The sequence below is a fragment of the Canis lupus genome, chromosome 3, assembly GCF_003254725.2.
Source record: "Canis lupus dingo isolate Sandy chromosome 3, ASM325472v2, whole genome shotgun sequence".
NCBI classification, from domain to species: Eukaryota; Metazoa; Chordata; class Mammalia; order Carnivora; family Canidae; genus Canis; species Canis lupus.
In genome coordinates, this window is record NC_064245.1 from 54,450,621 (window position 1) to 54,467,097 (window position 16,477).

At 51.4% G+C, this 16,477-nt stretch overlaps 2 protein-coding genes across 16 annotated transcripts in view; both read right to left on the reverse strand.

Annotated features, from left to right (window-relative positions):
- Positions 1-2,675: 2,675 nt before the first annotated feature.
- RPS17 (ribosomal protein S17) lies at positions 2,676-5,508 on the reverse strand. The gene is made up of 5 exons (XM_025437730.3): positions 5,352-5,508; positions 4,964-5,115; positions 4,520-4,625; positions 3,999-4,064; positions 2,676-2,802 (listed from the first exon to the last, which is right to left on the reverse strand). Exons 1-5 carry the CDS (start codon positions 5,352-5,354, stop codon positions 2,722-2,724), a joined length of 408 nt encoding a protein of 135 aa, XP_025293515.1. The 5' UTR covers positions 5,355-5,508; the 3' UTR covers positions 2,676-2,721.
- A 1,786-nt stretch (positions 5,509-7,294) lies between these two features.
- CPEB1 (cytoplasmic polyadenylation element binding protein 1) overlaps positions 7,295-16,477 on the reverse strand; it is a 94,388-nt gene continuing 85,205 nt past the window's right edge. For 11 of the 15 annotated variants that reach the window (XM_025437510.3, XM_025437504.3, XM_025437509.3 and 8 more), the window contains 6 exons: positions 16,285-16,389; positions 15,279-15,415; positions 12,072-12,270; positions 10,735-10,829; positions 10,131-10,211; positions 7,295-8,739 (listed from right to left, as the gene is read on the reverse strand). In XM_025437510.3, the coding sequence (XP_025293295.1) occupies positions 8,629-8,739; positions 10,131-10,211; positions 10,735-10,829; positions 12,072-12,270; positions 15,279-15,415; positions 16,285-16,389 (728 nt within the window). In that variant the 3' untranslated portion in view covers positions 7,295-8,628. The remainder of the gene's footprint in view (positions 8,740-10,130; positions 10,212-10,734; positions 10,830-12,071; positions 12,271-15,278; positions 15,416-16,284; positions 16,390-16,477) is intronic. The other 4 variants (XM_025437500.3, XM_025437501.3, XM_035714374.2 and 1 more) reach the window with 2 other exon arrangements.

Below are 16,477 nucleotides of genomic sequence, written 5' to 3' on the forward strand. Positions count from 1 at the left end.
AATTCTCAGAGGCAAAGGGAAAAATTGTGGTTCACTGAAAACAGGAGAAACAGCCCTGCAAGTTCTGTTCGGGGTCCCAGCAACACTGCCCCCCTTTCCAATGGCCCTGCCGCCTACAGCTCTGTTAAGTTGCAGATACCTGATAGCAAGCCAGTAATTCTTATCAATAGATGTGCAAATACATCCATTCTGTTGGGTAGAGAGTTAGTTTATTTACTACCGGGCTGTGGGAAAAGCCAGTTTCGACTCCATTTATAAAATGATTTCAACATTCCCTAACTCCACATTCATCCTTCTTTGACTTCTCCATTGAACAGGTAGTGACATGTTCTGTTCCGAGGGGGGGAAAAAAAAGGCTTACCTTGTGTTCATTTGGTATCTACCTGTAGGAGGGTCATTTTTCTTTTTTGTGCATTATATTGAAAATTATCCTTTAACACAAATAACCAAGAACGATATAGAAAAGTAGGAAAAAATTACCTCCAAACAAACGCTCCTGGAGCAGTCTCCCTGACACTGAAGGTGGAAGGCGGTCCATTGTGTTGGTGGCGAGGACACCGTGGGCCCCAGAACCCAGGCCAGGGTCACCCAGGCCAGGAGAGCCAACCAGGTTCCCGCCGCCCACAGAGCGCGAGGGAAGCACCGGCGCCAGCCACGCCCACCTCAGGAATCGCCCGCCAATCGCAGCCCCAGGGGCGGGACCTGGCCACCTGCTTCCCACAGGCGCCTCCCCAAGTTGAAAGGAGCACCTACCCTCCTCTGAGGTACCTAGGCCTAGAGAAGGTCCTTAGCGCTTGCTGTAACATAAAGCAGCTTCTGCGAGCCCCCCAGCTCCCGCATGAGCCCCGCCCCAGGCCGTGGGGTGCAGGAGCCGAGCAAGTACGGAGCGGCGACATTTTCTCCTGGTGGGGGAGCATGAGAACATCACACCGAGCTGCCCCGCTACAGCCTTCACGTTTCCTCCTTAACCCTGCTGGAACCTCCACCCCCACACAGAACCCAGCCCTGCCCTTGACCAAAAACCCAGGTCAGGGGGGGCGGCTCCACGAACCGTCCTGTTTAGAAGGCAAGAATACTTGCTGGGAATGCCCAACCCCACACTAAAAGATGGAAACCAGTTTTCTGCGAATAAATGAGAAAGCTTCCTTACAGAGTTAAAATACCACTAATCTCACAAGTTTATAATTACACAGTCGAAAAGTTCACAATGCAGAAACTTGGCAGGTGTGCCTTAATCAAGAGCTTCAAAGTAAATATGTCACAGATGTGACAAGCTGACATCCTGCACTTCTCAGTATGATGGACCAAACCACAGTATCACGGGACCCCTGGGTGACTCATGTCGTGATCCCAGAGTCCTGGGATCAAGTCCCACATCGGGCTCCCCGCAGGAAGGCTGCTTCTCCCCCTGCCTCTCTCATGAATAAAATCTTTAAAAAACAAAACACAGCAACACTTCTGGACTCTTCCTACAGAAAAAGCTAAGTTTAATTTCACTACGAGGAAACACGAAACCAGACAAACTAAAGGACCTTCTACAAAATCAGGCAATACTGTTCAGAAATGTCATGAAAGACACAGGAGGCTAGAGGGACATGAACACTAGGTGCTGTCAGCAACTCTGGTTAGGATCCTGGGCCAGGGGAAAAAATGAAGTGTAAGAGACATTATTGGGAAATTGGCCAAAATTGATTACAATTCTATCAACATTAAATTTCCTCATTTTGAACATCCTACCGTGGTTTTGTAAAAGACGGTTCTTATTCCTAGAAAACAGACACATGTATTTGGGGCAAAAGGGCACACCTCTGGGTTACCTCAGTAGATCAAGAAAAATCACATATGCATAGATACACACATACACAAGTTCAGAGTATATAGGGCAAAAAGAAAAATAGGCAGATCTGAGTATCTTGTACTGAAGTTCCTTGAACTATATTTGTAACCTTTCTCTAAGGCTGAAATTCTCTCAAAACCGTTACACATTTTTACATTGTTTGCTGTTATCAGCCTCACAGAGGCAGATGGGCAAAGGGCTGCCACCTTCTTGCAGAGATCTTGACACCCACGCTTGCGAACATAGCCAGCTCCACCCTGGACGGAAAAGCAGACAAATGCGTAGATCACCAACAGCTCCCTTTCCTGACGACTCAAGAACAGGCACCAGCCCTGCCCTCTGACCCACAGCCTCAGCAGACCCCCAAGCTCAGAGCCATCTATCCAGGATCCTGTGTGCAAGCATCCTGCTCATTACACTGGCCCTCCTCACACTTGAATCTCAGGGGCACCAGCCATTCTACCTCCCATCCACAATGCCCAACCCTCAAACACATGAGGAGTGTTACCCTTTCAAGACAGGTTCATTAGCCCAGATTGTGTGTACCAGGGAGAGGCTGAGGATCAAGCTCAGGTTACACCAGGTGAGGAGGAAAGCATCTCCTGACTTCACCTGAAGCTACAGTTGGTACTAGGGCCTGCCAGGACTAAGCAGGATGGGGCTGGCAAGCAGCATAGCCACGTGGCTCACCTCTCCAATACACATGTCAGTCTGTATGGGCACCGCCCAGAAGCCACTTACAGAAGCTCACTCTGCAGAGCGCTCCTCAGGATTTCTCCCTTGAGAAAGAACTCCTGCCCTTAGCACTACTGGCACCCAACCCACACAGGACACAAGGTTGTTGTCCAAGGTTTATTGAAGATATTACAGCACAGCAGAAAGATTCAAACAGCTCCCCGTGGTGTTTTAAAATTCATCCCAACTGTAGGCTGAGTGACCTGCAGGTTGGACAGGCTTCCAAAGTCCTGGAAAAACAAAGTTAAGATTCAGTGTGGTTCTGTATTGGTGAGAGCTGTGATTAGTCCCAGGAGCACCGCCTGGGACCAGGTTGGGACCCTATGGAACTCCAACAAGGGCCTTCTCCCTGCCCCCAGAGCTCACAAGGGGGTCTACCTGACAGCCAAAGGCACATGCACCCCAACAGCCACACCTAAGGGTGCTGTCCTGTACCCTGTAGGGTTTTCAAAGCATCTCCGGCCTCTGCCCGCTAATGGCTGTCAGCATTCCTCAGCTCCAACAACCAAACAACCAAACGTGTCCAGACCTCCCCCAATGTCCCGAAGGTCAAAATCTGTTCCTTTGAGAATCACCGCTCTCGGCCACATACAGTGCCATTTCCTTTCCAGGGCCAGACCCATGTAGGAAGAGTCACTAATGCAACTGCCAAGGGCCTGACACATGCAGGAATCCAATGTCCCCCTCTATTTTATCCCCCAAAGCCAATTTATAGATGAAACTGAAAAAGTTGCATTCAGGACAGTGGTTACTTCTGAAGCAAATGATCCACCACAGACTTTAGAGCACGGAAGTTCATTCTGTTCATTACCTCTGAATGTAACATTTCATGATCATAAATAAGAAAAAATAAAGCTGCTTTAAATCGTGTACTGGACTTTGAAGCCACGGTACCTTCACTGAACTATGTAAAACTAGAGAAGCCTCCAGAAGAAAGCTCAACTATACGGTAAGCATGTGGAAAGGAGAGCGCAGTTCTGAGTGGTCAGCATACAGACACGGAGTGAAGGCATGAAGGATGAAAAGACAACCAGAGCTGGAACCATGGAGGCCAATGGAGGAGCAGCCACAGGGGCAGGGAGCGAACAGGAGAGAAGGGAGGAGGAGAGTCCTGCAAGTCATGGGGGAATGGCTACTGGCTCTGGGAGCCCTCTTCCTGCGCAGCAGCATCTCTACCTTCCACAACCAACCAACCAACCAACCAACCCCATTCTGGAGGCAGTCTGTCCAGTGGTTAGCAGTGTAGACGGAATTCCCACCCCTGCCACCCACTCATCTTCCAGTTACCATTTCCTCGGGCAGCAAAGGTAGGTACTAGGGTGTGCCTCCTGGGGCACCACGAGGACAAAGGACATGGTGGAACACCCCAGAGCGAGCTAGGATGGTCCCTGACCAGGGATGCTGCTGGAGGAACACCAACACTTACCAAGAGTTTCAACATCTCCTTAGTGTCAGGATCTACCTCGATGATCTCCTGATCCAGGGCTGAAACCTACAAGAACAGGGCAGGCCCCAAAGACCAATCAGTGGCTTCTCTCTCTCTCTCTCTCCCCACCGCTTCTCCCAGATTCTTCAATGGAAGAAAACGGGAGGCAGGGTCACCCCCCCCCCCCACCAAGGTGAGCAGTCTGCCTACGGGATAATTCTTCTACTTTCCCCTTTGTAATTCCCTCCTTCCCACCCAGCCACTTTCCAGAAAACCTCAGCAGGAAGCTAAGCCCTCAGAAACCTTATGCTCGGGTACCAAGAGGTACCAAGAGCCGCACAGCATCCAGGACTCGGCCCTGTAAGACCAGAAGGGACTTCACGTCCCGGAAAGGAGAACGAGGCCATGGTACAGGCAGAGGACGGCGGGGTGCTGTGGTTCAAGACCCTCGGCCGAGGGCCCTTCCAGGGTTCTCAGGAGCCTGATCCATCCTCGAGGAGCAGCCGGCCCTGAAAGTTTACCTCGGGCACGTAATTATCCCTCCTTTCTCTCTCCTCCTCTTGCAACTTGATGGAGATGCCTCTCACCGGGCCCCGCTGAATCCGCTTCATCAGATGTGTCACATAGCTGCCAAGGAAACGCGCCCAAGAGCAGGTGTTGGCGCCGGTGCCGCTGGGCCAGGGCTCCAACCCCGCACAAGGCGCGCCCCTGCGCCCCGGGATCAGACGCGCCCCCGGCCTTCCTGCGCCCACAGGACAGGGCGGCGGGGCTGTGCCGGGCCCACCGGGTCCGGACCCCGACCCCGCAGAAAAGCCCGCAGCCCGCCGCAGGCAACAGATACGCCGCCCCCGCCCGCCCTCACCCACCGGGCAGGACAAGGCGTTCATGCACCAAGCCAGGCACACCGGGCCCCCGACCCCGCAGGGAAGCCCGCAGCTCGCCCTCCCCGCCCTCCGCCAGCTCACCCTGCGATCTTGTTGCGGAGCTTCTTGCTGGGGATGATGGCAATCTCCTCGCACACGCGCTTATTGGTGTGGAAGTCGTTCCCCAGGCGCGTGTAGTACTTCTCGATGATGACTCGGGCCGCCTTCTTCACGGTTTTGGTGCGCACGCGGCCCTGCGGGTGGGAGAACACGGCGTCACCCGCGAGCCACGACAGCCCTCCGACGGCAGCGGGGCAGGGCCGAGCGCGGGCCGGGCCGGCCGGAGCGCGGGGCTCAGCGCCGAGGCCAGTGGCCCGCGGAGGCTTGGGCCTGACGGGGCCCTGCGCCCTTCCTCGAGAGCTGGGGGCCGCGGAAAGCAGCGGATGGGCGACGATTGTAGGGGACGAGGGCCTCGGGCCAAGATACCTACCATGTTGGCGGGTATAGTAAAAGAGGAAACAGGAAGCACAAGCGAGGCCTATAAAGCGCGGGCCAGAAAGGCGCTTCCGCCGAACCCGGGACACGCAGAGCCGGCTCCGGAGCTCCACAGCGACCCCCGGCGGCGCGGGGCGGAAGTGCAGGAGGCTGCCACCACCTGGTGGGCGGGGCGAGGGCCTGGCCCGCCCCGCCCCGCCCCTCTCCCCCGTGGGCGTGGCTCCCAGCCCCTCCCGCCCCTCCCGCCTCTCTTAGGGTTCATCAGCCCGCGGTTGCTTAGGCTCCCTTGATTCTCAAGACAGGATCGTTTGATGTGCCCTGGACTAGAAGGGGTGCATGTCTTCTGCACACGCCCGCGAGACGGAGGGCGATTCGGGAGCGTGGGAAGGTGAGGAGGTAGGGGAGGTGCCCCGCCCAAGACCCTGGGCCTCAAGCTTGCCTTTTCTAGCCTGGGGGAGAGGGGGCCACTGAGAGAAGCTGATCTCGTTTCTGCCAAGACTGCTCAAGTATCACCTCATCAGAGGTGCTCTTTCTTCCCCCTCTGATCCTTTTGAAGCTGCTGTAGTATCTTAGGCATTTATCATGGTGAACTTGTATTTTAAGATTTTATTTATTCATGAGACATAGAGAGTAGACATAGAGGGGTAAGCAGGCTCCCTGCAGGGAACCTGATGTGGGACTCCATCCATCCTGCACCCTGGGGTCACAACCAAGCCAAAGGCAGATGCTTACCCACTGAGCCACCCAGGTGCCCCTCATGATGACCTGTTTCTTCACCTAGGGGTGAGCTCCCCCACAGTGAGGGCCGTTTTTTGCTTTGCTATTCCCAGTTACCACCCCCACCCTCAGCAAGTTCTCAAAGGTAGAAGCTGAGGCCTGACCACCTGCAGCACTCTCAACCACTGAGGCACCTCCACCAACCACCAGGGTCCTCAGGCTCTTCCTGCTATACCCACGCCCCAACCAGGCCTTTCTGGAGCCCACTGGAGCAGACCACCCCCTTGTCCTCCAGCTCTGCTGAACCAAGTCCCAAGCCCCCACCAGACTCAAGGAAAGCCTGGGCTGGCCAGTTGCAGGCAGTAAGTGGCATGGGGCTGGGCCTCACCCCTCCAGCTCCCTTCTGGTCACCTTGGCCAGTGCAGTCAGACCTTAAACTGGCTGGGGACGGAAGACCAGAGGACAGGAAGTTCTCTACCTGAAAGTGAGTGGCACCTGGACGAGATGGGGTGGAGCGAAGGAGAGAGGCCTCTGTATGGACGCCTCCCCTGAGGGAGCTTCCTTCACCAGCATGCTTCCCGTCAAGCTGCTGCCAGCCAGGCTGAGTGAAGGAGGCAGCCTCTCCTCCTGCTGAAGGACGCCCCACCCCCTGCAACAGTGAGTTCTTGCACCTCTCACAAGGAGGGATGCTTTGATGTGCCAGGTTCCCTCTACCTCAGACTAAAATGGAATCCAAAGGACCAGTCCAGCAGCTGGGCCCAGGCACAACCTACCTGGAAAATCAGCAGACCCCCTCACAAATCCTGGGAGCCTGTGATCAGGAGTCCAAATGAACAGGGATCTCCAAAGAACAGTAGAAAGTTTCTCCCTCTCAGAAGGAACTGGGTCAGCATAGGGTCAGCCTCCCCAGAAATTAGCCTGAGGCCTCAAGGAGCAGCTGAGAACCAGTGGCCCGAGGAGCTGTGCCTCTGGTTTCTCCAAGCTGCGTCTGGGACTTTGAGAAGAGGGCTCTTTATGCTTGGACTAAAGGTACCCACAACTCCAAGGTGCATCTGAGCACCGAAGTGAGCAAGTAATACAGGGGCAGATCTCCCCACGGCCCCACCGCCAACCTGGGCTGGAATCCCATCACAGAGAATCAAAGGAAACACAAATTTTTGCTCTTATCACCCTACTTGCCCCTTGGCTCCCACACCTCAGACACAGAGACAGAATGAGAACTCTGCTGCAACGTGTTTATTATGTGCCAAAAAAACTACACCACAGCGTACTCCACACATCTGTAGGAGAGTGCAGTCTTGCCTGCATATACTACAATGAGGTAGAGACTTCACACACAGCTTCACAAAACCCACAGAGTAGCTGGGATATGCAACAATGCAACGTCAGCTCAGCGGGGGGGGGGGGGTTATGACACTGGTTCTTTGGCACACAGCTTCCCAAAGAGGGGCAAGTAGGTTTTTGTTTTTTTTTTTTTTAAAAAAAGAAGAAAGAAAAAGTCAAGTTTTCAAATTCCAGTAGCATTTCAGTGACTGCAACTGTTGCTTCATACACTTCTCAAATCAAAGAAAGAAGGGAAGGGTACTTGTCCCCTCTGAGAGAAAGGGCTCCTGTGAGCCTTCACCTGCCCCCACCAAAAAGCAGCCCTTTTTTTTTTTTTTTAGCTCAGTTACAAAAGAAAAAAGTCCTGTGACTTTGTGATTAAAAACTTCTATCAACCCTCCCCCCCACATAAGTGCAACTTAAGAAGGTGCAATAAACCATTTAGAACTATATACAGCAGCCGCTCAAATACCGTTTATCCGGTCGAGTTTCGAATCCAAAAAAAATTTATTATTCTTGGTTGCAAATGCCTTGATTTGCAACTGTGAGAAACAGTGACCAGCAGTCCCCCAGACACAAATTTGCTATAATGTTAAAAGCTGCCAGGAAAGAAAAAAAAAAATCTCTTGTTCCAAACGACTTAAAAACTGTTTTAAGGAGTGTAAAAAGGAACCGGTAAAAACCCTCGAGCGTAAAATATGAAATATGATTTTGGTTTAAATGAAGAGCAAAGTCTCCTTGTTGTTTACAGTAAAAAACACCAGCTGAACACTCAGTTTATGCCGTTCAGGTGGGGGTTAAATCAATGGAAAGGCACTGTATGGCAACTGCAAGAATGAAACCGAGACCTGCGCATCATCACCATCAGTATTGCAAGGAATGTAAAAAAGCGCTTTTAATAAATAAACCTAGGTGTAGGCATCGTGTCAATACCTTCTGGACACGTAGTTCTTTTTTTTGCTTTTCATCGGCAAAATGAAGAACTAAAATCTGGGACAACTACAGAGTCGCGTGGAGGGTGAGCCAGAGGGTCCTTGCCCAGCACACCCCCTGAAAACAAAACCCGACAAAACTCATTGTGCATTAATTAGTGCAGAAACAAAGACAGATTCAGCAAGTGCAAAGGTGACTACGGATTTTCCCTTGTCCTTGGGAAGCCAGCTCCCTGGTCGCCAGGGGCAGGATGCTGCAGGCTGCTGCCTGACCTGCCAGCCTTGGGCGCCACAGCTCCTCTAACTGGCATCGCGGCTCTTCTGGTTCCGCATCAGGGGTCTGTGGTGGCGCAAGCCCTCCATGCTGTGCCGCCAGTGCCAGCAACTCCGGCAGAAGTATTTGAAGCACACCTGGTTGGGGGAGAAGGAGGAGAGAAGCCATGTCTGAGTCAGCACCAGCTGTGGGGGTGGGGATGGGGGGATGCACCCTGCTGCCTGACAGGGAGCAGGGATTCCTGAGAGCCTCACACAGTTAGAAGTCTTGGCGAACCTCACCCCAAACACAGAGGCCTGACCAACCATGGCAAACCCACTAAATGCTCAACTCAACCAAACATACTGGGTTCCTACTGTGTACAGACTGTGCTAGCTCCCCTCACGCTCTCCTACCACCAGGGCTGCCTTCAGGTGCCCTGATCTCACCTCCTACAGAGCAGCTGTATCATATGCTGCTAATTTAGGAGAACATTCAAAGATAGCAGCTCCATGTCCTAATGCTAGGCAACATGCTGTCCTCTTCACACTAAGTGAGGAGAGGCAACAGGGTACACACCACAGCCCTGGTCCCACCTCTGGCTAGCCGTGTAACTTCAGCCAACCCACCAACCTTTGAACCATGACTTGAACATGGGGGTCATCTGTGAATGATAGGGATACACACAAGTCTGCTAGAAGAGGCTCATTAGAGAGATAACTTGTTCTGGGTGTTAACCCAGCAACCCAAATGTACCTAACACTCTCGCTTTGGAGCCTCTGACCCTGAGCAATAAGCACCAGTGCAAAAAAGCCAAGCATGGTTGACTGCTAGTGTCTGAATAGGCCTCAAACTTCCCAACTCTTTGCAAAGTATGATACCAGGCCAACCACACTGACATCACTTGGAAACTTGTCAGAAATAAGGAATCTCAGGTTCCATTCTAAACCCATTGAGTCAGAATCTGCATTTAAACAAGATCCTCAAATGTGTGTTCATTAACATATGAGAAACTCTGCCCAAACACACCCGATCCCTGCCCCCACCACCCAGGAACACTCAACAGGAAGCTGCCAAACTGCTTGCTGCCCATTTCTGACAACTGTGGATACAAACTCGGTACGTATCGTATCTCAAGCATCCAGAGGTTCACAAGAGAAGAAGGATCCTTGAGTGGGGAAAGATCAATGGAGAAAGGTCTGAGTTAGGACCACAGTGCTTGGCTCATAGGTACTGCTAACCATACCCATCCAGGGTCCTTTCATCTGCAGAGACCTGTTAAGTAGTTGTGCCACATTGCACACCAACATCCCAGGCAATGGGAAGGTCAAAGTGTCAACACTCAACAAGCTTTCCCAAGAGTTTTGCATCAAGCTGCCAGAGCGTTTCCCTGGCCTGACCATGAGGGAACATTACTGCTGCCTCCTTTGTGCTTTCTCAGACAACCACGAGGTACTGGAGAGCACCAACCTTCTAGTGACAAATATGGCACGACAATTTTTAATTGTCATCTCAAGTACTAGACATATCAAGTACCCAGGGGACTTACCTGATCTCGACAGAAGAAAGGACCAGGTTGGGAACTGCAGATGTGACACAGAGAATCTTCTAGGTAGGGGTCAATCTGAACCTGCACAAAGCAAAAACAGGTGAATGAGTGGCTCTTCTCTCCAGGAGGCCAAATGGGCCAGACGAGAAACGACATTACTGGGATATACACAGGAATGCAGGAGGTTTCCTTTTAAAGGAGAGAATTATGGGCAGAGCACAAACACAGCCCCTAGAGGTCAGATGCACACACCACACAAAGCCAGGCTGGCAGGCTCCACAATATGGGCAACAACGTACATTACTGCATGGATTTCTTGGTGAAATCATACACCAGCATTTGATTACCCAGCAAACGGTAAGTGTTGAGGAGACGCAGGTCAGGTTGGAGAATGGGAAGCCAGGCTGCCTAGTGACGACGTCAAATACCCAGTGAGCAGAGACACCTCGCATGTTGATGAGGCTCCAGGGTCCCAGCTCTACTCCCTCCTGAGCCTGCCACGGCCGGGCACTCCCTGCGCACCCCCAGCATATGAACAGCTCCAGTTCCAGGCCTGCCTTGGGTGGTAAAGACCCACAGTAATGATAGAGACCAGCGCACTCACCTTCTTGCTGAACTTGGTGGTCTTGATCTCCACAAAAGCAGCGCTGACTGCTTTCAGGTAACTATGTTGGTTATTGAAAGTCACGCGACCAGACCCTAGAAACAAGGGAACAAACTGACCTTCTAGCCAAATTCTCTCAAATGCTACTTGTCAACACTCAGGAAACCCTGTTTCTATATCAGGGCTGTCAGAAATATGAGATACTCATGTAATTTTAAGTCTTCAAGTAGCCACATTTAAGTGAAAATAAAATAGTAGAATTCTTATTTTATTTAATCCAGTATATCCAAAATATTATCATTTCAACATGTGCCACTAACCATATCTTAAGCATTCAGCAAGCACATTCATTCAACAGTGTAGTTATGTAGACTGTGGTGGCACAAACCACTCAGAGGTGGGAGAGGGATTTGCTGAGTGAAATGGGGGGTGGGGAGAGACTCCTCTAGTGCAGGCAGATGCACAGGCAGGGTTACAAGTGGGAAGCCAGGTACAGAGAGAACACCTCTCTGAAGGGAGGGCAGCAGGCAACCCCCTCCTGGCCTGGAGGTAGTCTGAAGACCTAGCAGGGAAGCCAGAAGACGACTCATCCTGCCAAATGCTCCCTCTGCCCTGCCGCGTCTCACGCCCCTGTTCCCAGCTGGCAGTGCAGCACTTATGAGCACAGAGTGCTCCTTCCTGACCAGATTCAGTGTGGGTGGGCAGAGTAAGCACTTGGGGAGGTGGGTGAGCCAGGGCTTGATCACAAAGTTTAGGCTCTGCTCTGCTCCACCTCCAAACCACCACTCAAGATTATTCTGCTTTGGCTGAGGAATGAAGCTCCTTTCTCAGGGGAGTTGACCAAAAGCCCAACAGTTAAGTCCACCAACTCCCCCTACGCTAGGATGGCACAGGCCATGAGTATACTCTGTTGCCCAAGTCGCCCAGGATCTCCTTCTATGGTCTCTGACCCTAGAGATAGAGTTCTTGAAAGTAACCCTTAGTATAAAAAAACAGGCAAATTCAGAGAAGTCCTGGTCTTTTAATGAAATGATTACCTGTTCTTGTCCCAGACTGGTGTGGCTATGCACTCTGAGCTTCCAACCAAAGTTCCTGTCTCATGTTCACTACCTATGATCTACCACTTTCTCCCCCTTTGTGGGATGTGGTAGGAGAGAGGTGGGTGCAAGGGGCAGTACCAATGGCTTATCTACAAAAAGATGGTATGCTGCTGATAGATGCTGATCTGTGGACCTGGGTCAGGCCTCCCTCTCCACTCCCGTGGGAAGTATTACAATCTCAGTCTAGCAAGGTCCCAGGGGCCACCAAATTTTCCCACACAGAAGTGGGACACTTACCAATGGGATACTTGTGCTTATCTGTGTCAATCCCGGCATACACCACTCCACCAAATAGGTCATTCAAGATGGCTGCAAGGGCCTCAGCATTGAGCATCCCATGCAGAGCACCGACAAACACCGTCCTGCTGGAGTCAAGTCTCTGAGATGGGTTCCGGATAAAGTTGCTGTCAGCCAAGACCCAGGGAATCACCTGCACCTGGAAACCACCCAAAGGTGCGTGAGCCTAGCAGGGAGCCAGAGAGAGGTTCTCATACCGTGAGGTGCATGCTTGGGAGGTCCTCAAACCGGGCCTACCAGGCCCATCCTGTGGGGGAACAGGTGTGCTGCCCAGTCCCAGGCAGACACTCAGCTACCACCTCACCCCAACCTAAGCTGGGTTTTACTGGGTCTGTGTGTCCAAAATGGGGAAAACCAAGTGGAACAGCAGCCACCCATCTTCAGAGCAAGCAAAACAGTCCGAGCTGTCACACCCAGGAACCTAGCACTCTGCCACAACCATCAACTATATGGTTCCAGTAGAGGACCACAGAGCCATGGAAAGCATGATGTCCTTAGGGCAGGAAGGACTCAGAAACTGAAGGCTAACAGTAGAAGGTCAGAGGGTTGGGATGCTTGAAGTCCCACTAGGAGATGGTCACTGGCCCAATGTGGGCATCAACGGGTGTGTGTCAGGAACAGTGGGAGTGACTGGAGGGCTCACAGGGCAGCGTCGCAGCAGGGCAGGAGCTGCCTGTGTCTTTTGCCCCTGAGGCCCCTGAGTCCAGAACAAAACCTGGCATGGCAGGCAGAAGACTCCAAGAGGGAATGAGCTAATAGATGACTGGGGTTTCTGGAAAGTTAATCTGAAGATCCAACAATGACAACAGCAAAAAGTCTCGAAGCAGGAAGAGATGCGAGGCAGAACTATAGCTGAGAGGACAGGTGAGGAGGACCTAGAGGGTCCTAGTGGTGCTGGGCACAGAACAAGCGGAGACCAAGAAGATTCCTTGACAGAGGAAGCTGCACAAGTCAGATGGCCTGGGCCTGGCGGGAGAATGGAAGAGTCGGGGCTGAGGGGATCCAGGCCTAGAAGACCCTGGGATGAGCACTGATGGCACTTTTGGAGGGAAGACAGCTCATTTCATGGAAAGATGAACGTGCATTTTTTTCTTCTTCCATGGAACCGCATGAAGAAGTATCACCATCTTGGTCCACACCCCAGGGGCCAGCAAGCTTTCCAAGCTTTTTCCTACACTAAGCACAAGAATCTAGGATCATGGAACATCCCCAAGAAAGGCCCCACAAGAAGGTGAGGCTCCATGAGGATAGGAGACTACAGAGGTGACTGTAGGTCCAGAAGTGAGAGCAGAGCCATAGGAGCAAGTGATCTAAGTTGACGAGGAGAGAAGAGAAGAGGGAGTCAGATCCTGGCTGCCCTGGTGGCAGGGAGGGGACCCAAGGAGAGAGGAGTCTGAGAGGAAGGAGAACCAGGACAGTCAGTGCATCAAAGACAGACTGGGAATCACTGCAAGGTGATAAGGGGAACAGGAAACTGGGAGGTGCCAGCAGGAGCACTGAGGTAGGCCAGGGGTCTGTGGTACGGCCACGGCAGTTGCTCACCATGAATGCAGGGGACAGGGACAATGGAACACGTTAACCAAGTCCTAAAGGGTAACAAGGTGGGAGAACTGCATGAGCCCCACACAGTGAGAAAGGCCAGCTAGCAGTGCCGAGGGTCACTGTGGGCAGCTGGGAGACAAACTCACCCTGCACTATGACAGAATGTGAATTAACACCAGGAAGGATCTATAAAATAAAGAGCCAGCTTTGTTACTTGGCTTATTTGTTGTATTTTAAATCCAATGTGACCGTCTCAAGTAGTTTTTTTCCCCCCTTTACCCTACAGATTTTAACTGATTTACTTCCTAGAGCAGTTTTAAGCTCACAGCAAAACTGAGCTCAAAGTACAGGGTGCCATGTTCCCCCTGCCCCAGTGCATGCACGGCCTCCCCTACTATTAACATCCCCATCCCAGTGGTTCCTGTGCTATGATCACTGGACCTATACCAACACATCATTACCACCTCAAGACAATGGTTTACCTCAGGCTTAATCTTGCTGTGTGTTGTACATTCTAAGAGTTCTACAAATGCGTAATGACATGATCCCACCACTCCAGCATCACACAAAGTAGTCTCACTGCCCTAAAAATCCCATGTTCCACCTATGTGTCCCTCCCTCCTCCATAATCCCTGGTAACCACTGATCTTTTTACTAAAATAGGCATTTCAAGTCCCCATTTTATATATGAGGAAATGATGTTTCAGATATATTACATATCTAGTCCAGTATCACAAAAGTGATATTCTCTGGAACCCATTTTTTTTTAATTTACTTATTCATGAGAGACACAGAGAGAGAGAAGGTAGAGACACAAGTAGACAAAGAAGCAGGCTCCATGCAGGGAGCCCAATGTGGGACTCGATCCCTAGACTCCAGGATCATGCCCTGAGCCAAAGGCAGACGCTCAACCACTGAGCCACCCAGGCGTCCCATGAACCTGATTTTTAAAAAAACAATACTGATTCCTGAGTGCAAAACTTAACTGACAAGTGGTTCTCAAACATCATCCATGAGAACCATTTGGGGAGATTCTTAAGTTCCTCCCAAACGGACCAGTAACTCTGAGACAGGACCCAGCAGCAGCCTTGACAGCACCAGCAGTGAGGGTCGCAGGTGCAGGAACTGTGCTAGAGATCCCATACTAAGGGCACGGTCACAAGGCCAGTGGTGGAAAAGGCTTAAGGAGAGAGAAACATGAAGGAACACACAATAGACAAACCCTGAGTGGGAGTGAAGAGGTGATCCATGGATGGTGTGGTCTAAGGAGGAAGTTGCCCACCACAGACTGGAGGTCAGAAGGCAGGACCAGAAAGAAACAGCTGCAGATTATCAGTTAATTCAAAGGACAGAAAGATGCTGTTTTCAATTTCATTTCTAAGACCAGAGGTTTTTGACAGAAGTGTTGGCTAGAATAAGGGCTGGAACAGTCTTCTCTCCAGACAGAAACACACACATACTAGTAAGGTCCAAAGGTTTGTTTTTCTACTGTCAAAGAGCATTTTGTCGTCCTTACTGGAAAACAGGAAGAGCAGCCTTCTTGCCTCACTCCGCAGCCTGTGTATGCACCCACCCTGACCCAGAGAGGACACTGTGCTAACTCACCTCCTTGCAGCGCATCCTTCGGCTGGACATCTTGAAATAATATTCACTCAGGCCATCTGGGCTCAGCGGGTCATGAGAGCAAGCCTGAAGCAAGGCCCGGACAGACTTCTCTAGTTCAAAGACCAGATACACATACCCTATTTCCAATAAAAGGAGAAGCTGCATTAACATCCCTGAGGTGGTCACTCTTCAGCTTTGGTTTTGCAGTAGGGTATTTCTTCCAGGAGAAATGGCCTCATGTCTAAGATACATTTTTGTCCTACTTCTGGAACAAGGTCTTTCAAATGGGCGCCCTTGATGTGTCAGATGTCAGGCCAAGGGAGGGAGAAGCACACCATCTCCCACCCAAGTGAGGGAAGGGACGAGCAAAGTGGGACACAGGATCCCATCATAAGCACCAGCATTCTATCCCAAAACACACAGCATGTTCTGGTCAGCAGAGCCAGGCTGTCCTGGGGCAGGGAGGTATTGCTTTAAAAGCCTAGTTAGACCACTGGTTCAGTTCATCAGAACATTTCTGGTGAAGATGGGGCAGAGTGAAAATAGCACCTGCTCCTTTCTACAGGGAAGGGATCTCATTTCAGACCAGTGAGGAATCAGATGCTTGGTCCTCATTCCTACCAACTCCAAAGGGATCTCAGAATTAGGTCAGACAACAATGTAACCGGGCAAGAAAGGCAGGCAAAGGAAAGCTTTTCAAATGCCTCATTTTGAGAGGAAAAGTAGCTGCTGGGGTTCAGGTTTGGAGGGAAATGCACAAGGAATTTTCACACAGCAAGATTCATAGGTGGCTCTGACTGCAATGTAAGTTTGAACAGATGGAACTTTAGCTCAGAAGCAGCAGAAGGATGTGCTAGGTTGGAGAGAGAAGTGCCGACAGCTGAAAGTTCTGTGCTCTGGAGTGCCCAAACCAGGTTACCAGCATGCAGCTGGGACATCCCAGCATCCCTCAGTGCAATTACATACTAGGGAGGGGAAAAAAAAGCTCCTACCATGTCTTTATTACCTTTAGGCATATTACCTTTGGGAGGACACCGGGGGTGCTTGCCATCCTTACCAGGCCACTCCACACTCAAAGAGCCAAAAACACAGAAGGTGTTAACCAATCCAACTGCAGAGAGATGGAAAAGAATGGCAGAAACTGATGGACCTCCATCCCCAGGAAGGCACAAGCACAGGACCACCAGTGTCCTTCTCCC

What these genes read in the sequence shown, in the direction of transcription:
- RPS17 (XM_025437730.3), bottom strand. An exon ending in CTCCGCAACAAGATCGCAGG is followed by an intron (nt 4,626 to 4,963) that starts GTGAGCTGGCGG and finishes TTTCCTTGGCAG; the next exon opens with CTATGTGACACATCTGATGA. An exon ending in AGGAGATGTTGAAACTCTTG is followed by an intron (nt 2,803 to 3,998) that starts GTAAGTGTTGGT and finishes TTGTTTTTCCAG; the next exon opens with GACTTTGGAAGCCTGTCCAA.